Below are 23933 nucleotides of genomic sequence, written 5' to 3'. Positions count from 1 at the left end.
GAACAAAACAAATGGGAAAAAAAAAAAGAAAAAGGAAGTCTGTTACTGGTATCTGCTTAATCCCTAGGTAGAACAGAGGGAATTAGAATGGCATTTGCTAAAGTTAATAGAAACAACTCACAGGGTTAAAAATGAATCTCTAGGGGCGCCTGGGTGGCACAGCGGTTAAGTGTCTGCCTTCGGCTCAGGGCCTGATCCTGGCGTTATGGGATCGAGCCCCACGTCAGGCTCCTCCGCTATGAGCCTGCTTCTTCCTCTCCCACTCCCCCTGCTTGTGTTCCCTCTCTCGCTGGCTGTCTCTCTCTGTCAAATAAATAAATAAAATCTTAAAAAAAAATGAATCTCTATAACTGAGAACAAGGTGACAGTAAATCTTTGACATTTGCACCTCTACAAGGCTGGGAGAAGTTTGTGCTCCTTTCCATACAAATGCATCACAGTTCACAATAACATTGGAATCTAAATCTGATACTTGGATAACAGATAACTTTAAGATTACAGAACGTGAAACCACATATGTATTTATAAAGACAAACAACTCTTCGCGTCCAAGATGGAAAATGTTAGATTGGGTCCATTTGGCAAATCACTTCTTAGCTTTGTTACGGCTCTAAAGACACAGAGTTTCCACCAGGATATAGTTAAATACTAACGGAGGATTTTTACAACAAACCCCAGGTAGAGTCAATTTTGATTAAGTGGAGCCCATATTAAATAAACTCCCTTGTCTATCTTTGCCTATCCACAGACGATGCCAAAGTTTTAAAACATTCGCCAACTAATTTAACAGCAATCTGTCATTTATTAAAATGCAAACTGGTACCAAGCCTGCTATAGCTGGATGTGTGTCAGATAAAAATACATTCTTCCCAAGTGGAATTGGTTAATTTTATTATGATTATTATTACTGCATTTATTATACAAGCTCATTATACCCCACCTCTCCCCTTCTGGTGAACATATGCCTTTAATTTAAGGGTGGAGAACTGTGTGTATGTGCACGTAGGTACATATAAGGGACAGTGTGTGACTGTAAAGTAATGCTGTGTTTTTAGCCAATATTCCAAATATCCAATCAGGTGTAATATCTGGTAAATTGAAAAGGAAACTGATGATGGGAAGGGATACATTAATCAGAGACTTCATAAAAGACTCGACAGCCAGGCATGTACTAATAGATGTTCATTAAATGTCCTGGTTTCCATCTGGTGGCCTTGAGAAGAACAGAGTGAGGATGGGATGAAGGGAGATTGGGGGCCAATGACTTGGATTTCACCTAATTTTGTTTCCCCATCCTTGACATTGGTTCTGTGATGAATGCATTGGAAGGCTTTCATCGAGAACCCCAAAGCCTAAAAAGCTCAAAGAAAAATGATCTGGAATAGGAAGTATACTCGTAGATAACATGGGTAAGTACACTCTAGAATCAGTGCTCCTACAATATGCGAAATGAGCTACATGGTTTCTCCAAATAAGAATAAGATAAATGCCAAATGCCACTTGGCACATAGTGGGGACCCGAGAACTATTTCTTGAGCAAAACAATAAGGGAAATCTTATCTGAGAAATAGGGTTTTCTGATTACAAAAAAAAGGAAAAGATTCAGTTCCAATTTTTTGCTTATTTTCTAAAGGATGTTATAAAATGCCCTTGTCAGGAAATTGTGAAAAGCTGTCCAGGTGTGAGATGCCCGCTGACGAATGTAAAAATGCACCATGTATTAATAAAGTTTAATAACCCAAATGGAGCAAAAAAAAAAAAAAAGATGATGGCAGGCAACTGGACTGAACATCAAAAGTTTTGTAATTGTGTGTTGGGTAGTCTGTCCTTCTCATCGCTTATCAGATTCTAGCCGCTGAAGGAACTTGGGGAATGTCTGCACTTTATTTAGAACATTTATTCATCATTACACGGTGAGCTTCCCGAAGACAACCGCTGAGTGTTACTCATCTTTCCCCACCACCTAGCGAAGTACCCAGACTGCTGATAACCCCCCGATGTGAACGTCTCCTGAATGCAATCAGGAACAAATGAATGAATAAAGAGTCTATCGAAGAAAAGTCCAGGCTGTTAGCTTCTTATTCTGATACCAAACGTCAGGTCACTTATATCTGACACACTGTCAGCTGACTCATTCATTTTATAAAATCATTTTCCTATTTAGAACCGCCTGGGCAGACAAAGCAGAGTTTCCTCTCTAGGAAGTCTTTGCCAGTCATCCCAAGGAGCCAGGCCAAAGGTTCACCACGGTAAGTGGAATCATGTCAGTTTGAATGAGAGTAACATTTAAATGGTCCTTTCCTTGGATGACACGTAAGATTTTGATTCTGAGACCCCTGGCAAGATTGTGAGAGCCCTTTGTGCCCTTCTAAGAAGCTTAGAATATTCCTTGTTGGTCAGAGGGAGAAGTGGTGAGTTTTAAAGAGAAGACAAAGGACAAGATTTACATACAAACAAGTACTTCTTTGCCTGCAGTGTTCATGCTGAATTGAAAGTTGAAGCGCAAGCCAGGAGAATGGAAGCTGTGGAAGGACACTGAGGGCTCAAGTCCGCCTGAGAGGCGCTGGTTCTAATTGTGAGGACAAGAGGGCACATTCTAGAGACTTTTAGGAAGTAAAACAGGAAAGAAAGACTTACTGGATGACTAGCCTGAAGAAAAGAAGAAATCCCACATTTGAGGAAGGTAGACGGGGTGAACCGTAGTGACATCAACCAGCAAACAAACACACAAATGTTGGTAAAAACAATTCAGCCACTCAAACTCTTTCTAGTTCTAATGTTTTGGTTCTCAAGGTCTAATGGGTGTAACTGAATTTTCGTAAAGCAGTTCCAAACAATTTAAAATGAAATTCAATTTAACACCAATCCAAAACAAGTCACACAAATAAAAGCTTCTGGGTGGCTAAAATTTAGAACATTGAGTAGATCAAGTTACACACATCTCTTAACTGCAGAACTTCTCAGAGCCTTTAATATGCTTTTAAGTTTCGAAAGGGAGCATATAAGAAGTAGCATTTCTCGAGCTTATTTATAGGTAGCAAAATCCTCCACCCCTCCCCTCCTGCTTGGGGCATTTTATTAATTAGTGTTTTATGGAATAGACTTCGGAAAATATTCTCTCGGATATTCTGTTCCATTTATTTTGAACATTCGTTAATAATAATCTCAAGACTGTATATTTACCTTCTTTAAGGATTACTCAGAAATATGAAATGGATTAATCCACTAATCCAGGGATTTTGGACAATTAGGGCTTTTTACAGTATTCTGCACGATTAATTGCTATTTCACTTTTATCACCCTGGCCTTTTCAGAAGAGATAACGATGAAGACTCATAACATAATTAGAGACTTCACTATGTTCTAGAAACTCTGCTGCATATTTTACAGGCATTAATCATATATTCCTCACAACAGTCCTATAAAGGAATTACTAGCATTTAGCTCCATTTTATAGAGAAACAAACTGATCCTCAGAGAGGCTAATTAACTCGAACACGGTAAGAACGTACTGAAACCCAAGGAGAGTCTGAATCTGTAGTCTGTGCGCATTAATCACCAGGAAATTCCATTATGTTAGTAACTCATTTCCATAATATTAATTTAAAAAACCAATCCAAGTGTGATCCTTAACATAAATTCACTCAGTAGATGCAGAAAACTGGCATGGAATTCACCCACACATTTGTTCACTCATCACTAAACAGACACTGTTTTAGGTCGCTGGGATCTAGCACGGAACGAAACGCTCTGGGCCTTTATGGAGGAGACAATTCATCAGCAAGATAAGGAAATACACTAAACAGAAGGAGAGAAGGGTTCTGAAGGGTTGGAGCGTGCGTATTTTATTGTGGACCGAAGAGGCAGGCAGGCCGGCCTCCTCACCAGGACAGAAGACAAGGGATCCGAGAAGAGCCCTGGGTTTCACCTAAGAAGGTCACTGTGGTCTTGACAAGAACAGACTCAGTGCAGCGAGGGGTCAGGGTTCTGATGAGTGGCTTCAAGAGACAATGGAAAAAGAGCTTGCAGAGGACAAGGATGAACAATGGTTTCCCAGGGACAAAAAAGAAATGAGTCAGTAATTGGAAAAATAGAAGAAAACCGCAGAGAGAGTCTCCCCTCTGTCTTCTGAGATAGACTTGACGGTATGTGGCTGGCAGGAGCACAGACGAGAGGGAAGGTTTGATGAGGAGAGGAGAGGGAACTGATCGAGCCATGTCTTCAGCGAGGCGAGGAGCTAAGGCATTCAGTGAAGAAACGGAGGAGGAGGATTTAGGTAGAAGGTGAGAAATTCATTCACCGCAGGTGCAGGAGAAAAGCTCCCCTGCGTGGTCACGGATGATACAAGGAGGTCAGATGTGCCCAAAAAAGCAGAAATGACGACGTGCAAAATCATTTATCAGATTTCTCTGAGGCCCACATTCTGACTTGTTTAGCTCCGCTTAGTATCTATTTTCTGTAAAATTGGGGAGAACAGGATCTATCTTATGAGACCACTGTGAATATTAAACGTTATCTATTTTGGGGCTCAGAGGACTGACGACCATATGCTAACAGAATGGCAAATCTTGAGTGTTTTAGTATCATGGTTATTATGATTACCACTACTATCATCATCATCGTCATCATTAACTGTATGCAACTCCAATTATGTTCTTCTAATTCCTGCATTTAATTTTACAGCCCCTTAGCGTCAAATAAAATGCAGTCTCTGGGGAAAGGAGCAAGTTGTCAATTGTGACATGATTTGTTCAACACGGTTTTGTCTAATGCAATGCTGGCTCCTTAATTCTAAAGGCTCTAAATTGAATCAATTCTGATTTTGTTAGTCTTTGAAAAGAGTATCACATTTTACTGAACCAAATACTTATCTTATAGTAAACAAATGGGGAGCATTTTGAAATCCAATATTTGCTACGTTTTCTGGTTAGCAAGCAGAAGGAATGGATGTGATCGATACTTGGATTCCCTGAGCAAAATATATTTCCTTTGTGAAAATCTGTCTTGATACATCGGCTTCTCCCTCTTGGCCCCCCCCCACCCCGCCGCCACTTGTCCTGATGTTGCTGCCCCCCCCCCCCCCGTCCGGCTTATCATCACCTCTTCCCTGGACCATTTCAATCCGCTCCTGCCTCCCCGTCCCTCTCCTGCATAGAGTCCATTCCCTGTACAGAAGCGAGCTTTGAAAATTTTGTGTCCCAACAGGCCACTGCTTGGAAAACCTTCAACGGTTTTCTGCAATGGAATAAATCGCAAACACCCTCCATGGTTGAGAAAGTCCTGCGCGGCTGGCCCCCGACGACCTCTCCAAACCATCTCCTACTGCCTGCTTTCTGTCCGCCTCACTCCCATCACCCAGATCAGCATTTTGTTCTGTGAACACACCCCGATCGTTCTCCACTCTGGGTGTTTTGCTCGTGCTGGTTCTTCCGCAGAAAACATTCCTTCCACATGTCTGGCCTGTTACCATTTATGTCCCCATTCACGTGCCCCCTCCTCAGAGAGGACTCCCTATCGCCCTGAACTACGGCAGTTCTGTTCGGCCCCCTCACCTGTTTACCTCACTTACAACACTTATCATTAGCTTGTCGTCTTGACAGTTTCTATGTTTGTTTCCGGTCTTGTTGCTAGAATGTACACACTTTTATGTGTTGCATATAAAACTGAAATGTCTCCTTCATTGCTTTATCTGCTTTGTACAGAAAGTGGGAGCTCACTGAATTTAGTAGAAAGAATAAATAAATTTCAATTCCTGCATTTTTGTAGGTGATACAGTTAAAACCCTAACAGGCCAGAGTGACTTTAAGCTGTCACATCGGGTTTTATCCAGCTACCCAAGGGAGCTATTTTAGTAGTTATTTATTCCTTCATTCCTTAAATCATGAAGCTAACAAATCACTCATTTCTTCATTGCACTTTAGAATCTAATTTTTTATAACATTTTCATCCAATCACTTTCTATAAATTTGACAATGTATATTATATAAAGAACACATATTAGAATAAAATCTCGAAGACTGTAGAATGTACTGTGCCATGTGATGCTTGATAATACAGAAGTGAAAGGTTTCTTTCTCCTGGAAGACTAATACATGCTGCTTTAAAAATATTAAATTATATATTCATAGATATTTAGAGAACCACCTCTTGGGAAAATATAAATTAAATTCAAGACTACAAACATAGATAAGTTGAATGAATTTGTATATCAAGAGGTTATCTCAAAAGGGAAGATGTGCTTTTAAGGGCCAAGGAAATTGAAGGTAAGAACAGACACAGGAAGAACAAAGCATAGGACATGCAAGAACTCAGAAAGTCTATGCTGATTTCTATACATTGTTTCTAATCCACCACCATAGGTAACTCCATGGAATCATCTAGAATTCTGTAGTGCAGAAATGGTAGACAAAGACGGGGGACTGAGGAGAAATATAAAGTTTTTTGAAAGGACATGATGTCTTCTCTGAAAAAAAATACATGTATATCTACATACACAGACAGTTGTAAATAAATATATATACATTTATACACACACACGCACACAGATACCTATCAGTAAAATGTATATCTTGAGCACCTATTATGTTCCAGGTATTTTGTCAATAGCTTTGGATGCGTTATCATTTCCTTTAACCCTCATAACATCTCTGTAAGTACTGTTACTGCCTTACTTTAGATCAGGAAATGGGAGCAGAGGGAATTTGATCTGTATCAGGTCAGAGAGCAGTAAATGACAGATCCTGGACTCAATCTGGCTGAGTCCAGAAGCCTATGTGTAGTAAACACACAAAAAACCTATCCTGTTGATCTAAACACATTCAAATGGGTCACCACTTTTCCATAATTGAATGTGCCATGATAGCAGCCAGAGAATAATCTGTTGTTTTCTTAAGAGTTATTTCTTTTGTTACTACCTTAACTCAATCCCCAGCCCCGCGCCGGCCTCTTTTATTTATTTATTTTTGATTAAAACCTTGAAAGATCGTCAGTGAAATGTTGAATAAATTATGACATCTCCATATTTGAAAAATGGTGAAACATTACAATAAATGAGTTCTATCCTTATGAATTACCCTGAAAGACTGCCCATCGCACATCGCTAAGTGAAAACAGCAACACGCGGAGGCATGGGATCCCTGTTTGCTGTGGCAATGCACATGGAAGGAGAAAGGTGGAGTCCATACTTTTAACAATGGTTACCTAATTGTGTGGGGAGTCTCTTTCTAATTTCATCTTTATAGTATGATTTATTTTAATAAGCATGGGTTACTTTTATAATTAATGATGAATATAGAATCATTTTTTTCAAAACAATTTGTTTCTAAATATAATTTTCCTATAAGTTTGAATAGCTTCCTCAGCTGATCTTCTTTCTTAACCCTTTCCTCCTTCAACCAAAGTACCACATTTTTAATTGGTTGTACACATTGAACTTCCAGTTAAGATTAGCATTGAATGAAAGCTGCCCTAGCGAAAATAAATTTGAAAAACATCGGTCCCTCATCTGAGTCAATGGGGCATTGTCTGTCTATATGCACACTATTGAGATTATTAAGTACTAATTACTAATATATTATACTAATGAGAAATTCCAGCCCACTCTTTATATTCTATCAAAAGCCATACACATACAATCTGAAAATGAAATATGAACTAAGCTCGATTTATTGAACTTGAATGACCATTCAATGGATGGCATAGAGAGAATACTAATCTGCAGTCCAGGGCTTTGGTAATGCAATCACCAGATTACTTAGAGTACATTCATTTGGTGTTCTGACACCTTGAAAGGAAAATTCTAGGCAAAACGATTTAAAACACCATTCTATAGCTTTAAAGGGCTCTAGAGTAGCTAAAAATTGACAGAACTAGAAAGTACGTCTTAACCAAGCCTGAACGATCTTTCAGTTAGGAAAGATCCTGAACGAGTGCATAAGCCTTCCCTTCCCGTCTATTTCAGAATAACCAGGAGACAGCTTAGCTTAGTCTTGTGATTACATCCCAACACCAACGCCACAAAAGTGGAAGGGGCATTATTATTTGCACTCCAGCTGCAACATTACATTAACCAATTGCCTGCACTCCACCACTCCAAATCCGGGCTAAATATACAACCATCCTGTGGCTGGCGTCATTCGTCGTAAATTAAATGAAATTCAACAAACATTTATTGAGTGCTCACTAGAGTTCCCTGTACTCCATGGGTTTGGCAAAGCCTATCAAGATGGGTAGAGCAAAAGATCTGCTCTTGGGACATACAATTTAGTGAGGAAGAGACAGCCCAGAATAGTTATAAAGCACAATATGATAATGACTCTATGTAACACCAGGGAGAATATAAAGTTCAGCAGGTGCAGGGTAGGGATCGTTGGAACTTGGTTCTAGTTCAAGCAGTGAGAAGGCTTCTGGGGAGAGGCAGCATTTTAACTGAGGCCTGATGGTGGAAGAGAATTGGCTGTATGGTCCTAGGACATGAGAATGAGGCAGGGATGCACATGTTTCCATTACAAAAAAAAGCAATAAGAGGAGGCGTTCCAAGATGGCGGAGGAGCAGGAGACCTAAAGTTCGTCTGGTCCCAGGAATTCAGCTAGAGAGCTACCAAACCATTCTGAATACCTATGAACGCAAGTGGAGAACGAAGAAAACAGTAGCAGAAACTCTACGAACAGAAAAGTGACCACTTTCTGCAAGGAGGAGAAAAGATGGTGGAGGGGTAGGAGACCCTTTCTGAGCTGGTCCCGAGTCGAGCTGGATACCTACCAGACCATCCTGAAAACCCACGGAATCAGCCTGGGATGCAGGAAGATGCATCTGGATCTCTACAAATGAACATCTCCAGCGCTGAATATTGAGGTGCGAAGCGGGAAACCATGAATCCGCGCACAGATATCGGAAGATAAATGGAAGGGGGAGGGAGCTGCTGCGTTCGGGCGCCGGGAAGCGGTAGCCACCTGCACGGGGAAGCGGGCGGACTCGCGGACTGGCACCCACGAGAGAGCAGACTGAGACTGTGAGACGGGAAACACGCGCGACCAGTCTGAAAACCAGAGCTCCGGAGCGCTCACTGGAACCGGACTGATACTGGGAGCTCGGGAGAGCGCGTGACCAGACTGAAAACCAGCGCTACAGAGCGTGCGCGAACCTCACTGAAACAGGGAGCTCGGGAGCGCGCGTGTGGGAACTGGGGGTGGCTGGCCATGTTAGAAGCACAAAGGACAGAGACGCGCCGGCCCTGGAAGTGAGGGCTGGGACACAGGCTGTAGGGCGCACATCCCGGGACGCTGCAGGGTTTTTAGCAGCACTGACAGAAACAGAATTAAAGAGGCCAGGAGAGCTCAGTGGAGAGCGGACTGTGATCTCTTTGCTCTGAGACAGAGGCTAGGATACGGCCACTGCTGCTCTGACTCTCAGAGGAAGCACAGCAAACCGCCAGGGAAAGCCGCCAGAGAACAAAAGCCTGGAAATACCGGCTCACAGTGTGCCCACCCCCATCCCCCCTCACAAGGGACACAGAGACTCTACCCAAACAGGGTTGCCTGAGTATCGCCGCGGCAGGCCCCTTCCCCAGAAGGCAGGCTGAAAAATCAAGAAGCCCACATCCCTAAGGTCCCTATAAAACAAGTGCACACTGCCTGGGTCCTGATCAATAATTTGGGCTCTGGGCATCCCTGCAACCTCTCCTCATCAGAATGATGAGGAGAAATCCCCCCCAGCAAAGAAAAGATAATGAGTCTGTGGCCTCTGCCACAGAACTGATGGATATGGATATAACCAAATTTTCAGAAATGGAGTTCAGAGTAACAATGGTCAAGATGATGTGTAGGCTTGAAAAAGCTATTAACGAAAATATTAATGAGAATACAGAATCTCTAAGGGCAGAAATGAGAGCGAATCTGGCAGAAATTAAAAATGCTATGAATCAAATGCAGTCAAAACTAGATGCTCTGATGGCCAGGGTGAATGAGGCAGAAGAAAGAACTAGTGAATTGGAGGATGGGATGGTAGATGAGAAAGTTAAAACAGAAACTTGGTTCAAAAAAATCCAATCTCAAGAATGTAGATCATGGGAGATTACTGACTCAATGAAATGTTCTAATGTCAGAATCATCGGCATCCCCGAGGGGGTGGAGAAAGAGAGAAGTCTAGAAGAGATATTTGAACGAATTGTAGCTGAGAACTTCCCTAATCTGGGAAAGGAAACAAGCATTCATGTCCAAGAAGCAGAGAGGACCCTTCCCAAGGTCAATGGGAACAGACCTACACAACGTCACATCATAGTGCATTTTGCAAATATTAGATCCAAGGATACAGTATTGAAAGCAGCCAGGGGAAGAAAATCCTTACATACCAAGAGAAAAATATCAGAATAATGTCAGACCTGTCTACAGAGACCTCGCAGGCTAGGAAGGGTTGGCAGGGTATTTTCAAAGCTCTATCTGAGAAGAACATGCAGCCAAGGATCCTTTATGCAGCAAGGCTGTCATTCAGAACTAATGGAGAGATAAGGACCTTCCAGGATCAGCAGAAACTGAAGGAATTCGTAACCACCAAACCAGCCCTACATGAGATATTAAGGGGGGGGGTTCTATAAAAGTAAAAAGGCCCCCAGAGTGATACAGAACAAAAATTTACAATCTATAGAAACAAAGACGTCACAGGCAACATGACATCATTAAAATCATCTCTCTCAATAATCACTCTCAATGTGAATGGCCTAAATGCTCCCATAAATGCCACAGGGTTGCAGATTGGATAAAAAGACATGACCCATCCATTTGCTATCTATAAGAGACTCATTTTGAACCTAAAGATACATCCAGACTGAAAGTGAAGGGATGGAAAACCATTTTTCATGCCAATGGACCTCAAAAGAAAGCTGGGGTAGCAATTCTCATATCAGAAAGATTAGATTTTAAACTAAAGACTGCTGTTAGAGATACAGAAGGACACTATATTATTCTTAAAGGATGTATCCAACAAGTGGATATGACGATTATAAATATCTATGCCCCCAACAGGGGAGCAGCAAGATACACAAGCCAACTCTTAACCAGAATAAAGAGACATATAGATAAGAATACATTAATAGTAGGGGACCTCAACACTCCGCTCTCAGCAATAGACAGATCACCTGAGCAGAAAATCAACAAAGAAACAAGAGTTTGAATGACATACTGGACCAGATGGACCTCATAGATGTATATAGAACACTACACCCCAGAACAACAGAATACTCATTCTTTTCGAATGCACATGGAACTTTCTCCAGAATAGACCATATACTAGGTCACAAACTAGGTCTCAACCGATACCAGAAGACTGAGATTATTCCCTGCATATTCTCAGACCACAATGCTTTGAAACTGCAACTCAATCACAAGGAAAAATTTGGAAGAAACTCAAACACGTGGAATGTAAGAACCATCCTGCTCAAAAATGATTGGGTAAACCAGGAAATTAAAAATCAGTTTAAACAATTGCTGGAGACCAATGAGAATGAAAACACATCAGTCCAAAACCTGTGGGACACTGCAAAGGCGGTCCTAAGGGGAAAATACATAGCCATCCAAGCCTCACTCAAAAGAATAGAAAAATCTAAAATGCAGTTTTTATATTCTCACCTTAAGAAGCTGGAGCTGGAACAGAAGAACAGGCCTAACCCACTCACGAGAAGGCAGGTGATCAAGATTAGAGCAGAGATCAATGAATTAGAAACCAGGAGCACAGTAGAGCAGACCAACAGAACTAGAAGCTGGTTCTTTGAAAGAATAAATAAGGTCGATAACCCACTGGCCAGACTTATTCAAAAGAATAGAGAAAGGACCCAAATTAATTAAATTATGAATGAAAGGGGAGAGATCACAACCAACACCAATGAAATAGGAAGGACTAGAAACTTTTATCAACAGATTTATGCCAATAAATTAAACAACCTGGAAGAAATGGATGCCTTCCTGGAAACCTATAAACTACCAAGACTGAAACAGGAAGAAATTGATTAAACAGACCAATTAATTATGAAGAGATTGAAGCAGTGATCAAAAACCTCCCCAAAAACAAGAGTCCAGGGTCTGACGGATTCCCCGGGGAATTCTACCAAACATTCAAAGAAGAAATAATACCTATTCTCCTGAAGCTGTTTCAAATAATAGAAACAGAAGGAAAGCTACCAAACTCATTCTACGAGGCCAGTATTACCTTGATCCCCAAACCAGGCAAAGACCCCATCAAAAACGAGAATTACAGACCAATTTCCCTAATGAATATGGACGCCAAAATCCTCAACAAGATCCTAGCTAATAGGATCCAACAGTACATGAAAAGGATTATCCATCAAGACCAAGTGGGATTCATCCCTGGAATGCAAGGGTGATTCAACATTCACAAATCGATTAGTGATAGATCATATCAACAAGAAAAGAGTCAAGAACCATATGATCCTCTCAATTGATACAGAAAAAGCATTTGACAAAATACAGCATCCTTTCCGATTAAATCCCTTCAGAGTACAGGGATAGAGGGTACATTCCTCAATTTCATAAAAACCATCTATGAAAAGCCTACAGCGAATATCATTCTCAACGGGGAAAAGCTGAAAGCCTTTCCCTTATATCAGGAACACGACAAGGATGCCCACTCTCGCCATTATTATTCAACATAGTACTAGAAGTCCTTGCAACAGCAATCAGACAACAAAAAGGGATAAAATGTATCCAAATTGGCAAAGAAGAAGTCAGACTGCCTCTCTTCTCAGATGACATGATACTCTATATAGAAAACCCAAAAGACTCCACCCCCAAACTACTAGAACTTATAGAACAATTCAGTAATGTGGCGGGATACAAAAATCAATGCTCAGAAATCAGTTGCATTTCTGTACATGAACAATGAGACTGAGGAAAGAGAAATTAGGGAATCCATTCCATTTACAATAGCACCAAAAATCATACGTTATCCTGGAATTAACTTAACCAGAGACGTAAAGGATCTATATCCTAGAAACTACAAATCGCTCTTGAAAGACATTGAAGAAAACACAAAAAGATGGAAAAATATTCCATGCTCATGGATCGGAAGAATAAACATATTTAAAATGTCTATGCTACCCAGAGCAATCTACACTTTCTATGCCATCCTGATCAAAATACCAATGACATTTTTCAAAGAAATGGAACAAACAGCCCTTAAATTGGTGTGGAACCAGAAAAGACCCGGAATTGCCAAGGAATTGTTGAAAAGGAAAAACAAAGCTAGGGGCATCATGTTGCCGGATTTCAAGCTATACTACAAAGCTGTGATCACAAAAACAGCATGGTACTGGCACAAAAACAGATACACAGACCAATGGAACAGAATAGAGACCCCAGAAATGGACCCTCGGCTCTTTGGGCAACTAATCTTTGACAAAGCAGGAAAAAACATCCAGTGGAAAAAAGACAGTCTCTTCAATAAATGGTGCTGGGAAAATTGGACAGCTACATGCAAAAGAATGAAACTTGACCACTCTCTCACACCATACACAAAGATAAACTCCAAATGGATGAAAGACCTCCATGTGAGACAGGAATCTATCAAAATCCTAGAGGAGAACATAGGCTGCAACCTCTTTGACATCAGCCACAGCAACTTTTTTCATGACACATCTCCAAAGGCAAGAGAAACAAAAGAAAAAATGAACTTGTGGGACTTCATCAAGATACAAAGCTTCTGCACAGCCAAGGAAACAGTCAAAAAAAACCTAAGAGGCAGCCCACGGAATGGGAGAAGATATTTGCAAATGACACTACAGATAAAAGACTGGTATCCTACTGGGTATTTACCCCAAAGATACAGACGTAGTGAAGGGCCATATGCACCCCAATGTTCATAGCAGCATTGTCCACAATAGCTAAATCGTGGAAGGAACCGAGATGCCCTTCAACAGATGACTGGATTAAGAAGTTGTGGTCCATATATACAATGGAATATTGCTCAGCTATCAGAAAGAATGAGTTCTCAACATTTGCTGCAACATGGACGGGACTGGAGGAGATAATGCTTAGTGAAATAAGTCAAGCAGAGAAAGACAATTATCATAAGATTTCTCTCATCTATGGAACATAAGAACTAGGAAGATCGGTAGGGGAAGAAAGGAAGAAGGGGGAATGAAGCATGAGAGACTATGGACTCTGAGAAACAAACTGAGGGCTTCAGAGGGGAGGGGGATGGGGGAATGGGATAGGCCAGTGATGGGTAGTAAGGAGGGTACGTATTGCATGGTGCACTGGGTGTTATACGCAACTAATGAATCATCGAACTTTACATCAGAAAGCAGGGATGTACTATATGGTGACTAACATAAAAAAAAAAAAAGACTGGTATCCAAGATCTACAAAGAACTTCTCAAAGTCAATACACGAGAAACAAATAGACAAATCAAAAAATGGGCAGAAGATATGAACAGACACTTTTCCAATGAAGACATACAAATGGCTAACAGACACATGAAAAAATGTTCAAAATCATTAGCCATCAGGGAAATTCAAATCAAAACCACACTGAGATACCACCTTATGCCAGTTAGAATGGCAAAAATAGACAAGGCAGGAAACAACAAATGTTGGAGAGGATGTGGAGAAAGGGGATCCCTCTTACACCATTGGTGGGTACAGCCACTTTGGAAAACAGTGTGGAGGTCCCTTAAAAACTTAAAAAATGAGCTACCCTATGATCCAGCCATTGCACTACTGGGTATTTACCCCAAAGATACAGACGTAGTGAAGAGAAGGGCCATATGCACCCCAATGTTCATAGCAGCAATGTCCGCAATAGCTAAATCGTGGAAGGAGCCGGGATGACCTTCAACAGATGACTGGATTAAGAAGATGTGGTCCATATATACAATGGAATATTACTCAGCCATCAGAAAGAACGATTACCCAACATTTGCAGCAACGTGGACGGGACTGGAGGAGATAATGCTAAGTGAAATAAGTCAAGCAGAGAAAGACAATTATCATATGGTTTCACTCATTTATGGAACATAAGAAATAGGATGATCGGTAGGAGAAGGAAGGGAAGAATGAAGGGGGGGTAAACAGAAGGGGGAATGAACCCTGAGAGACTATGGACTCTGGGAAACAAACTGAGGGCTTCGGGGGGGGGGGCGGGGGATTGGGATAGGCCAGTGATGGGTAGTAAGGAGGGCACGTGTTGCATGGTGCACTGGGTGTTATATGCAAATAATGAATCATGGAATATTGCTTCAAAAACTGGGGATGTACTGTATGGTGACTAATATAACAAAATAAAAATTATTTTTAAAAAAAGAGGCAAAATGCTAATTAGAAGCCAGATATTACTCCAAGGTGTGGCTTTTTCTATCTTACACTCCACCTATGGGTATTAAATTTAAAAAGAAAGAAAAGTGCAAAAAAACCCAAAAAACAAAACAAAACAGAAACAAAAAAAAAAAGGAAAAAGAGATGATGAAGGAAAGGGAGAATGGCCCCAGATCACGATTAAAATGTATGCTTTAAATCACCCAAAGTTTCATTCATGGGTCAGAAACAGCAGTTGTTTCTGCTGCAGCGTTCCTCCTTCCATGATTACAAGTATACAGCAGCCTTATTTTTTATTTAATGAAAATAAGATAGGACATTTTAAGATCTGGAATTTGAAGGAGATATTTTATTACATTAAATTATGTGGTCAGTTTTTGAGGGGAGAATGGGTGCGTGGATTTTTTAGGGAAAGCAAAGGAAACGATGGTGGTTGAGCTGCCTGGTTAGAGAACTTGGGATCTAGTGTAATAATAATATTGTCCTGGGACAGAAGAGGAACCAGGGAAGGGACTACAAAAGGGAGAGGCCCAGAAGGGCACTGCTGGATGCCCTCAACACCAACCAGAGAGGTTCGGTGTCTTCATTTCTCCTCCATCTTACAGCGCTGAGAATTTATTGCTCCAAATGCAAGAGTAACAGATTAATGAATACATTTCCTTTAAGCAAATCTAAGCCTCCAAATATACCTCTGTTCTTGTCAGGGCAAACTCTCTAGCTCTTGGCACACTTGCAGAATGGACGTAACACACAGTTCCAAAGGTTCAGTGCGTCTTTCTATAAACCTGTCTCCTGGCTCAGCGATGAGCTCTGTCGGTGCCTCTGGACTGAAGGACTGGAACCCACAATTGCATAGATGGCTCCCCATGAGAATCATCACCGATCGACAAAGTATGAGCTGAGATGCTTTGAACACCTACCATTCTAACGCCGTTTTCAAAGGCTTGCCGGGTGAGGGGAGCCGGTCCGTCCACGGTCTTGCCGTCATCATCCGGGCCCCAGCTTGCGCTGTAGATATGCACGTGCTGGGGATTGAAGCTAACCGATTTCGCTTCAACCATGTCCGTGACATCACCATCCAGCATCCGAACCCCTTCCAGACAGAAGGGAATTAGCTTGAATAGAGGCTTCGCTATGTAACACCCAAACATCCCAAGCCGTATTCCAATTATAGCAATTTGGGGGCAAAGAACTTTTTAACCAACACGAGTGAGCATCTTTTCCCCCCACCCCAAAAAAGATAATGCGGATTCTGCCAAAGCTATCTTGGAGAAAAAGTAAGTTATGTCATACACGAGAGAGCAAAACTTCTTGAAAATCTTTCTTTGTCCACTATTCTCTTTTTTAAAGTTTCTACAATCGCTCCCTTCTCTTTATCCCTGTCTTCAGAGAGTACTTGACAGAGAGAGCCTCAAGCAATCCATATTCCCTAAATTTCTCTTCATTAGGTGACTTGTGTTCATAATTGGCATAAAGCATTCTGACCTTCGCGGGCTCGCAAAATTTGGCAAGCTGCCAAGTTAGGTTGGTCCAATTTCCTCCGTATTTGATATTATCTCCTAATCTGTAAGACTGATGTGAACTTAATATATTATTTCTTTGCCAAGTTATTTCTAAGTCGAATAATAAATGAGAATGCTCTCTGTGCATGTAACACATCAAATAATTCTCAAAGGGTTCTAACAATGTTCAGCCATTAATCTTCATTTAAGTATATTCCCATCGGACAGACAGGAATTTATTATTAACCTTAATAGGAAAAAACAGACACAGATATCGCAAAATAAACTACATATCAAATGTTAGGCTTTCCTCCTTTCCTTTTATTTTGGAGGCTCAAAACGACAAAACTTCTAATTGTGTAGTAAACGTAGTTCTCCTTCAGCTTAAGCTGAATAGCATCACTGAGACGCTGTATTATTTTACAATTATATCTTTACGGCCCAAATTTACTCCTTACAAAAAACCTTGCTCTCTAGCAGGATTTCAAGTTTTTATGGCTACCAACCCGTGGAGCTTAAACAATAAAATCCCTAATCAGGCAGCTTTGATACTATGTGGCTTGAGGTGGGACTTCTGGCAGAAAATAAACATATTCCTGAAAAAGCTATACCTTCTTTGTGATTTAAAAAAAATGTTGAAGTTTTAATTCTAAAATTTATAAACATAAAAAATAGAAGAAATGACAATGAGGATTGATACAGACAACACTTCACTGGTAACATTCTGCCATATTTCCAGCAGAACCTTTTTAAGCTACGTGACAGATAGGTCACTCTACCCTTTAATATTTATTTCCAAAAGAACGGTGGAAATCAACACTCAGGACACATTAAATCTCCCCAAAGTGCCCCTAAAGACACTGCACCTGACTGGTATATCTCCTGTCTTTTCCTCTAGACCTTTGGATTTTTAAAGGAGATGTATAGAACAAGTGATGTGGATCACAAGGGCTATAAATAAGTTACTTTAAAAATTATCAAATGTTAAGTGTACTCAGAAGGCTTTTTAGCACTTTCATTTAGTGGGAGTAGAATGCCCAGCCCGATGCCCTATTGTATGTACTGGGTCCTAAGCAGCCACGGGTTTGCTTTAATTTGACATGAATATCCAAAATTCACCTGCACGGTTTTTACTGAAAACAAGATGAACGATCTCCTATCCCTCCATTTTTACTTCTTGCTATCTCAAAGCATAACACGGAACTACAGTTGACCCTTGACCAACTCAGGGTTGGATGCGCAACCCCCCCTCCCCTCCCCACACACAGTAAAAAATCCATGTACAGCTTTGAACCCCCAAACACGTAACTACTAAGAGCCGACTGTTGTCTGAAGTCTTACTGAGAACATTAACAGTTGACGAACACATATTTTGTATGATATGTGTATGACAGATTATATTCTTACAATAAAGTAAGTCAGAGAAAAGAAAAGGTTATTAAAATCTTTTGGAGGAGATAGTCCATTTACTGTACTGTATGTACTGAAAAAAATTTGCATATAAGTGGACACACACAGTTCAAACCTGTGCTGTTGAAGGATCAACTGTATTTTATCGGTACAAAGACATAAACCCTGGAGATGCTAACTGCCTGAGATAATCTAGCTGGTAATACCACATGCCAGCACGTGGGAGTATCTACACAATATCTGAGCGCAGTTTCTAGGTCATGCGACTGATGGAAGTCCAGGGAAAAAATGCTTGATGAAATCATAGCTAGAGCGTAATACTCCTTTTCTGACCCAAAATTAACAGGTAAGAAGTTTGCTTCCTCAAGTTTACAGATGAAAGGGTGATTTTTCCCTATCTGACTGCTTTTCCCTAGCCTCATGCTTTGGGTCCCGGGGTTCAATTTATAATTCAGAATGTTCTTGTTTCGGGGATGACAGAACATTGGGGACTCACTGCCATACAGTCATTCTCTTACTGAAGTCCTGTTTGGCTAGTTCGGTGGCTTATCTGTGAGTTTGTTCCTTGGGTCCGTCAAGGTCAGTGAATGTGGGGTTAATGCGGGAGAGTGAGGACGTGGACATGAACACGTGTTGGTGTATGTGAGGGACCGTGTGTGTCGTGTCTGCAACAGCAAGCAGGGCTCATCAGCAGCCACCACAGTCACTGGATTCTCCTAAGGCTCTCAGGGGTATCCAGCATTCTTCAGGGGAAATTTCTGTCTCCTTTCTTTAGCTCCCTCATGAACCTTGCCCTTGCCGCACAGCAGATGCTCTCAGAGCACAGCTAATTACTGGTTAACACGCCGCCATACTCGAAGAGTTGGGTGTGAAAGAAAGGGGAGAAAGAGCTCAAATGCACTGAGCACTGACATTCGAGGTAGTGTCAGAAAACCTTTTATTAACACCATTACTATATACCCCAAGTATGTCATGTTACAAGACCTCTACATTTACTCTAGAAAAGACTGGTTTTTTTTTTTTTAGATCCAATTCTATTTACCACTTGGCAACGACAGTGTACTGGAAACAAAGATGTCCGTCTAGTCACCAGGAAGTTCATTCATCTGTGACACGGTTTAGGAGAACCCCCCAGGGGATACCTTCGAGCCACTGGGATCTGTACTGTCTCTTATAATGTGTTCTCCCATTTCTGTGTGTGGCTGTGGCACCCGGTTAGAGCTAATGAAGAGGATTACAGATGGGAAGGAGTTTGCTTCTATTAACGCCTAGATTCACACTCCCTTGGTTCGGTCCTCGTAGCAGGCATACGTATATTTGAGTTTGTGTATGTGTGTGTAATGCATATCCAAAATCTGGGATTATTAACAATAACTCTATTGCTCTCTGATGGGACTACAAAAGGAGATTTTACCATTTCCCGTTCTAATTTCCATTAAAAAGGAACTCCTTGTAAAACATAAGGAAAGGGGGAAAAATGGATTTTCTGTTTTGACAGAATTTGGAAACGCTTTTCTCCATAGAGATATTATGGGCTGGTACTTAGAGAATCAGTTCTTTCCGACCCAGGCGATGACTGTCTAGCTCGGGACAGCTGTCAATGACCCCATACGACTGGACACGCTTTCCATGTCAACGCTGTAGGCGTACTGCTTCAAAAGCCTTGGACTGTATTTAATAACACACGTGACGATGGCCATTTTCGGCAACAGCTGAACACCACTCTGCCAACACAGCCCCGTCTCGAGCTCAGGAGGGGTTCTACATCTACCCAAGGTTGTTTCCCATACCTCCGATCTTGGCATTGAAAGCAATTCCGACTGTGCAGTGAGAGTTGTTTGCTGCGGCTGCCACTTCTCCAGCACAGCGGGTCCCATGCCTGCAGGAAGAACACACACACTTGCTCAAGTAAGACACTCCATTCTCCCCAACTCGCGACGTCATCGCCACCAGTCAGACTGGTGAAGCCTGCATCAAGCTGTGGATGTTTCTGGAACTTCTACCCAAGTACCACTTAGCTTGCCCACTGCAAACTTTTAATTATAGTCTGTTTGAGATTCTACGATTGATACATATTTTCTTATACCTTGCTTTCCCAACTAGAAAATCTCCTTGAAAGCTAAAAATCGAATAGTGTGTTTCTTTGTATTCTCTAAACTTCCATCGTCCAATATGGTAACAACCGGCCATCCACGGCGACTGAGTACTTGAAATGAGGCTTGCATGACCTTATCTCAACTTTAATTTTAATTAAATTTAAGAACTAGTACTCGATTCAGTGATTACAAAAGTTAAGAATGTCGTTATATGAGAATCTGCCTCTTAAACTGTAACTTAGAGATCAAGTATCTCCAGTGAAATCTATCATCTAAAATACGATGAGCTGTAGATATATACTGGATTTCTAAGATTTTATATGAAAAAACAGTGTGAAAAATTCCGCTAACACGTTTTATATAAATGACATAAAATCTTTTATTTAATAAAATGCATCAATATTTATTTCACCTGTTTCCACCATTTTAAAAATATGGCTACTAGAAAAGCCAACACCTTTTTCTGAAAAATATTCCTTTTATTTCTCATCACAGTGACTTTGTACCTAAGAAAAATCCTTTAATTAAAAGGACTTCTAAGATCACCCCGTGCAAGGATAGCAAAGAAGTTCCAAGTGCAGAGTACAATCTATTTGGAAATGTTGACCTAACACTGTTTAGAAGAATCCTGAGGTCTGGCTGAGCCCAGGGCAAGGGGACTAGGGCTGATGGCTCCTATCTGCCCTGGATGCAGGAGAGGGATAGGACAATCAATACGGGTATATTTGTCATTGCTAATGAAGCCCAAGGCTCACCCCCTTGCCCTTGTTTTTAGAGATGAGGATGCTTAAAGAGGCCTTGAGATGTAAAGAGATAGGGTGAAATCAGCCTAACAGTGACTAAGACATAACCATGGGCTATGACTACCGTCTGTGAAACTATAAAGAAGTTACTGCTTATAACGGATAGGTACACACGCAAGTTTATACAACAGAGATCTATCCTGCTCCGTCCACTTAGTAATGTCATGCATATCTTCCTATGTAAATATTAGCCTATGGGTCATTTAAAAGCTTACTATTACCTCCCATCATCTTTTAAATGGTACATCCCCTCCCCCACCATCTCTTTCACAAGTCCTCGATTTCTGGAAATTTACCCAGTTTTTCACTGAGAGTAACAAGGCTATGAAAAACAATCTTGAGCAATTATATACTTTTATATCTTGGGATAAATTCTTACAAGTGGAATGACTGGATCAAAGAGCACAGAATATACTGTCAAATTGTTAATGGAATATTAACGTAATAAAACTAAACCCAAAAAACCCCTGCAAGATGGATAAATATTATTACAAAACATGTTTTTGTGCATGACAAAAGAAAAAGAAAGACCATAAGCCCACTCGAATGACAATATAAAGAATGGAGAAAATATCTGAACACACCCATGTCTATAAACCCCTATGTATGAGTTTTTCAATCTTTTCAATCTGACATGAAAAATATTATCTTACCGTTGCTTCCCTTTTCATCCCCTCAGATTATATTTGATGTTGTCCATCTTTTCAAATATTAGCTATTTCTATTTCTTACTTTGTGAATAACCTTTTCATGCTTTTGCCCAAATTTCTTGCCTTTCCATCATACCCACTGCATCTACATTTCCACACGTGTTATCTGCAATACAGCAATCTTATTTGGGGCAGTTCTAGGTTGTTCTATACAACAATTTTGATGCACTCAGAATTATCTTGCCCTTCGGATATTTGGTTATATCACGCTGATCATCAGAAAAAAGATCCATTTTTAAAAGAAAGAGAGATTTCTTTTGTAAACGACAAGCTGAACTACTAATTGTACCAGAGCCCAGCAAGTATTTACTATGATTCTTCATTAGTCTGATTGCGTATCACTTCATGGTGTAAGTTGTTTTTTTCCTCCAGTGTCAAATTCCCTTTATGAGTCCGTTGTTCTTATACTTCATTGTATCTATTATTAATTAAGGTAAGTGCTACAGGACCAGAAGGATCTGATTTTAGTTCTCCAGTTGTTATTTATGAGTCCATTATGACAAGTTTGCTCACTGTATTGTGGATTTGATAATGTTTCTGCAGTTCTGTCAATTTTTATTTTATTTAGAATGGCATCATTAAATTTTCCTAGTGAAACTATTTATGAATAGGTAGCAAAACTCTGGGATTCCTGCAGTAAAAAAATAAATAAATAAAAAATAAAGCTACCAGGTTAATAAATTCTATACCTTTTTGCTCTCTTTACTGTCATTCTGTGTTCATATCAATTATATCTCTTATAAATAGAATTACTTTTTTTTGAAGCTAGACTATCCTTATCTTTAACTCAAGAATAAGTCCATTGACAGTGACTAGATCCATTGTTACGTAATATATTTATATTCGTTTCTGTATTTTTCTCCCTGTAAGGTACAGATGTTATACATTCTATTAGCTAATGTTTACTGATACCTAACACCACAGTCTAAAAGTCATCAATACTTCTTTCAATTTTCCCCCAAACAATACAGATTAGAATATTTTATTTAATTTTTAAAGATTTTATTTATTTTTCAGAGAGAGAGAACACATTGAAGCAGGGGAACAGCAGGCAGAGGGAGAAGTAGGCTCCCTGGTGAGCAGGGAGCCTGATGTGGGGCTCAATCCCAGGACCCTGGGATCACGAACTGACCTGAAGGCAACCGCTTAACTGACTGAGCCACCCAGGTGTCCCACAGACTAGAATGTTTTAACTGTGATTACCCACCTTTTAACATAGGAAATCCGCATGATTATAGTTACACATTGGATTTGTTAATTTTGGAAACTACCCATTAATGTCACTATTTTGAATTATCAGTGTTTGTTTAGATAATACAAATACTCTTTGCTCTATTTGTTTTTATAGTTTATAACTCCTTCTAGGATCACAGATTTTTTTTTCTGAAGAACATTCTATAAATGTGTCCATCAGAGTCTTTTGGCAGCCTCAGAAAATGATTTTACTGTTGTTCTTGAAAAACAATTTCACTGGGATATAGAATTCTAGATGAACGGCACTTCAAAGATGCCATTCCACTGTCTTCAAGCTTCCATTGTTTCTGGTGAGAAATCAGCCATCTTGGCAATCTAGTTCTCTCTGGACACTTTTCAGAGCTTCTCTTTGTCTTTTCTACTCTGCAGGTTCATTAAGATGTTCTGTTTGGGTTTTTAAAAATTCTTTCTTGGAATTCCTAGACCTGTGATTTAATGCTTAAACCATCAGAAGTCTCAGCTTGTACCTTTGAAGGCTGCCTTAATCTTTCATTTCACCTTCACATTTCCCATACCCTTCTCTCCCTTGGCTGCTCTCCATGTAATCTGCTCAGCTCTATATTTCACTTATCTTCAGCCACGCCTACCCTGTTATTTAACCCATTTACGCATTACTCGTGTCGAGCGTTATATGTTTTACTTTTTTTTTTTTCTGAAGTTCTTTTTCAAACCCACCTGGTTAATTTGAATAGTTTCTTTTCTTAAAAAACACTGTTCGAATATATGTATTAAAACATACATTTCTTGATATATGTGAATTATATGCAATAATTCTCAAACATGTCAATCTAATTCTGCTCTTTTTGTTGCTAGATTGTTTTCACGGCGATGTTTTCC

General features: G+C 40.4%; 1 protein-coding gene across 4 annotated transcripts in view; it reads right to left on the bottom strand.

Annotated features, from left to right (window-relative positions):
- The window catches only part of PCSK5 (proprotein convertase subtilisin/kexin type 5), a 447222-nt gene that overhangs the window by 269466 nt on the left and 153823 nt on the right, over positions 1-23933 (bottom strand). For all 4 annotated transcript variants that reach the window (XM_045781017.2, XM_045781018.2, XM_045781021.2 and 1 more), the window contains 2 exons: positions 20024-20112; positions 16242-16414 (listed from right to left, as the gene is read on the bottom strand). In XM_045781017.2, the coding sequence (XP_045636973.2) occupies positions 16242-16414; positions 20024-20112 (262 nt within the window). The remainder of the gene's footprint in view (positions 1-16241; positions 16415-20023; positions 20113-23933) is intronic.

This window comes from Ursus americanus, chromosome 34 (assembly GCF_024610735.1).
Source record: "Ursus americanus isolate L20-20 chromosome 34, mUrsAme1.1.p, whole genome shotgun sequence".
Classification (NCBI taxonomy): Eukaryota; Metazoa; Chordata; class Mammalia; order Carnivora; family Ursidae; genus Ursus; species Ursus americanus.
Note: the sequence above shows the minus strand (reverse complement) of the source record. Positions and strands in the feature narration are given on the sequence as shown.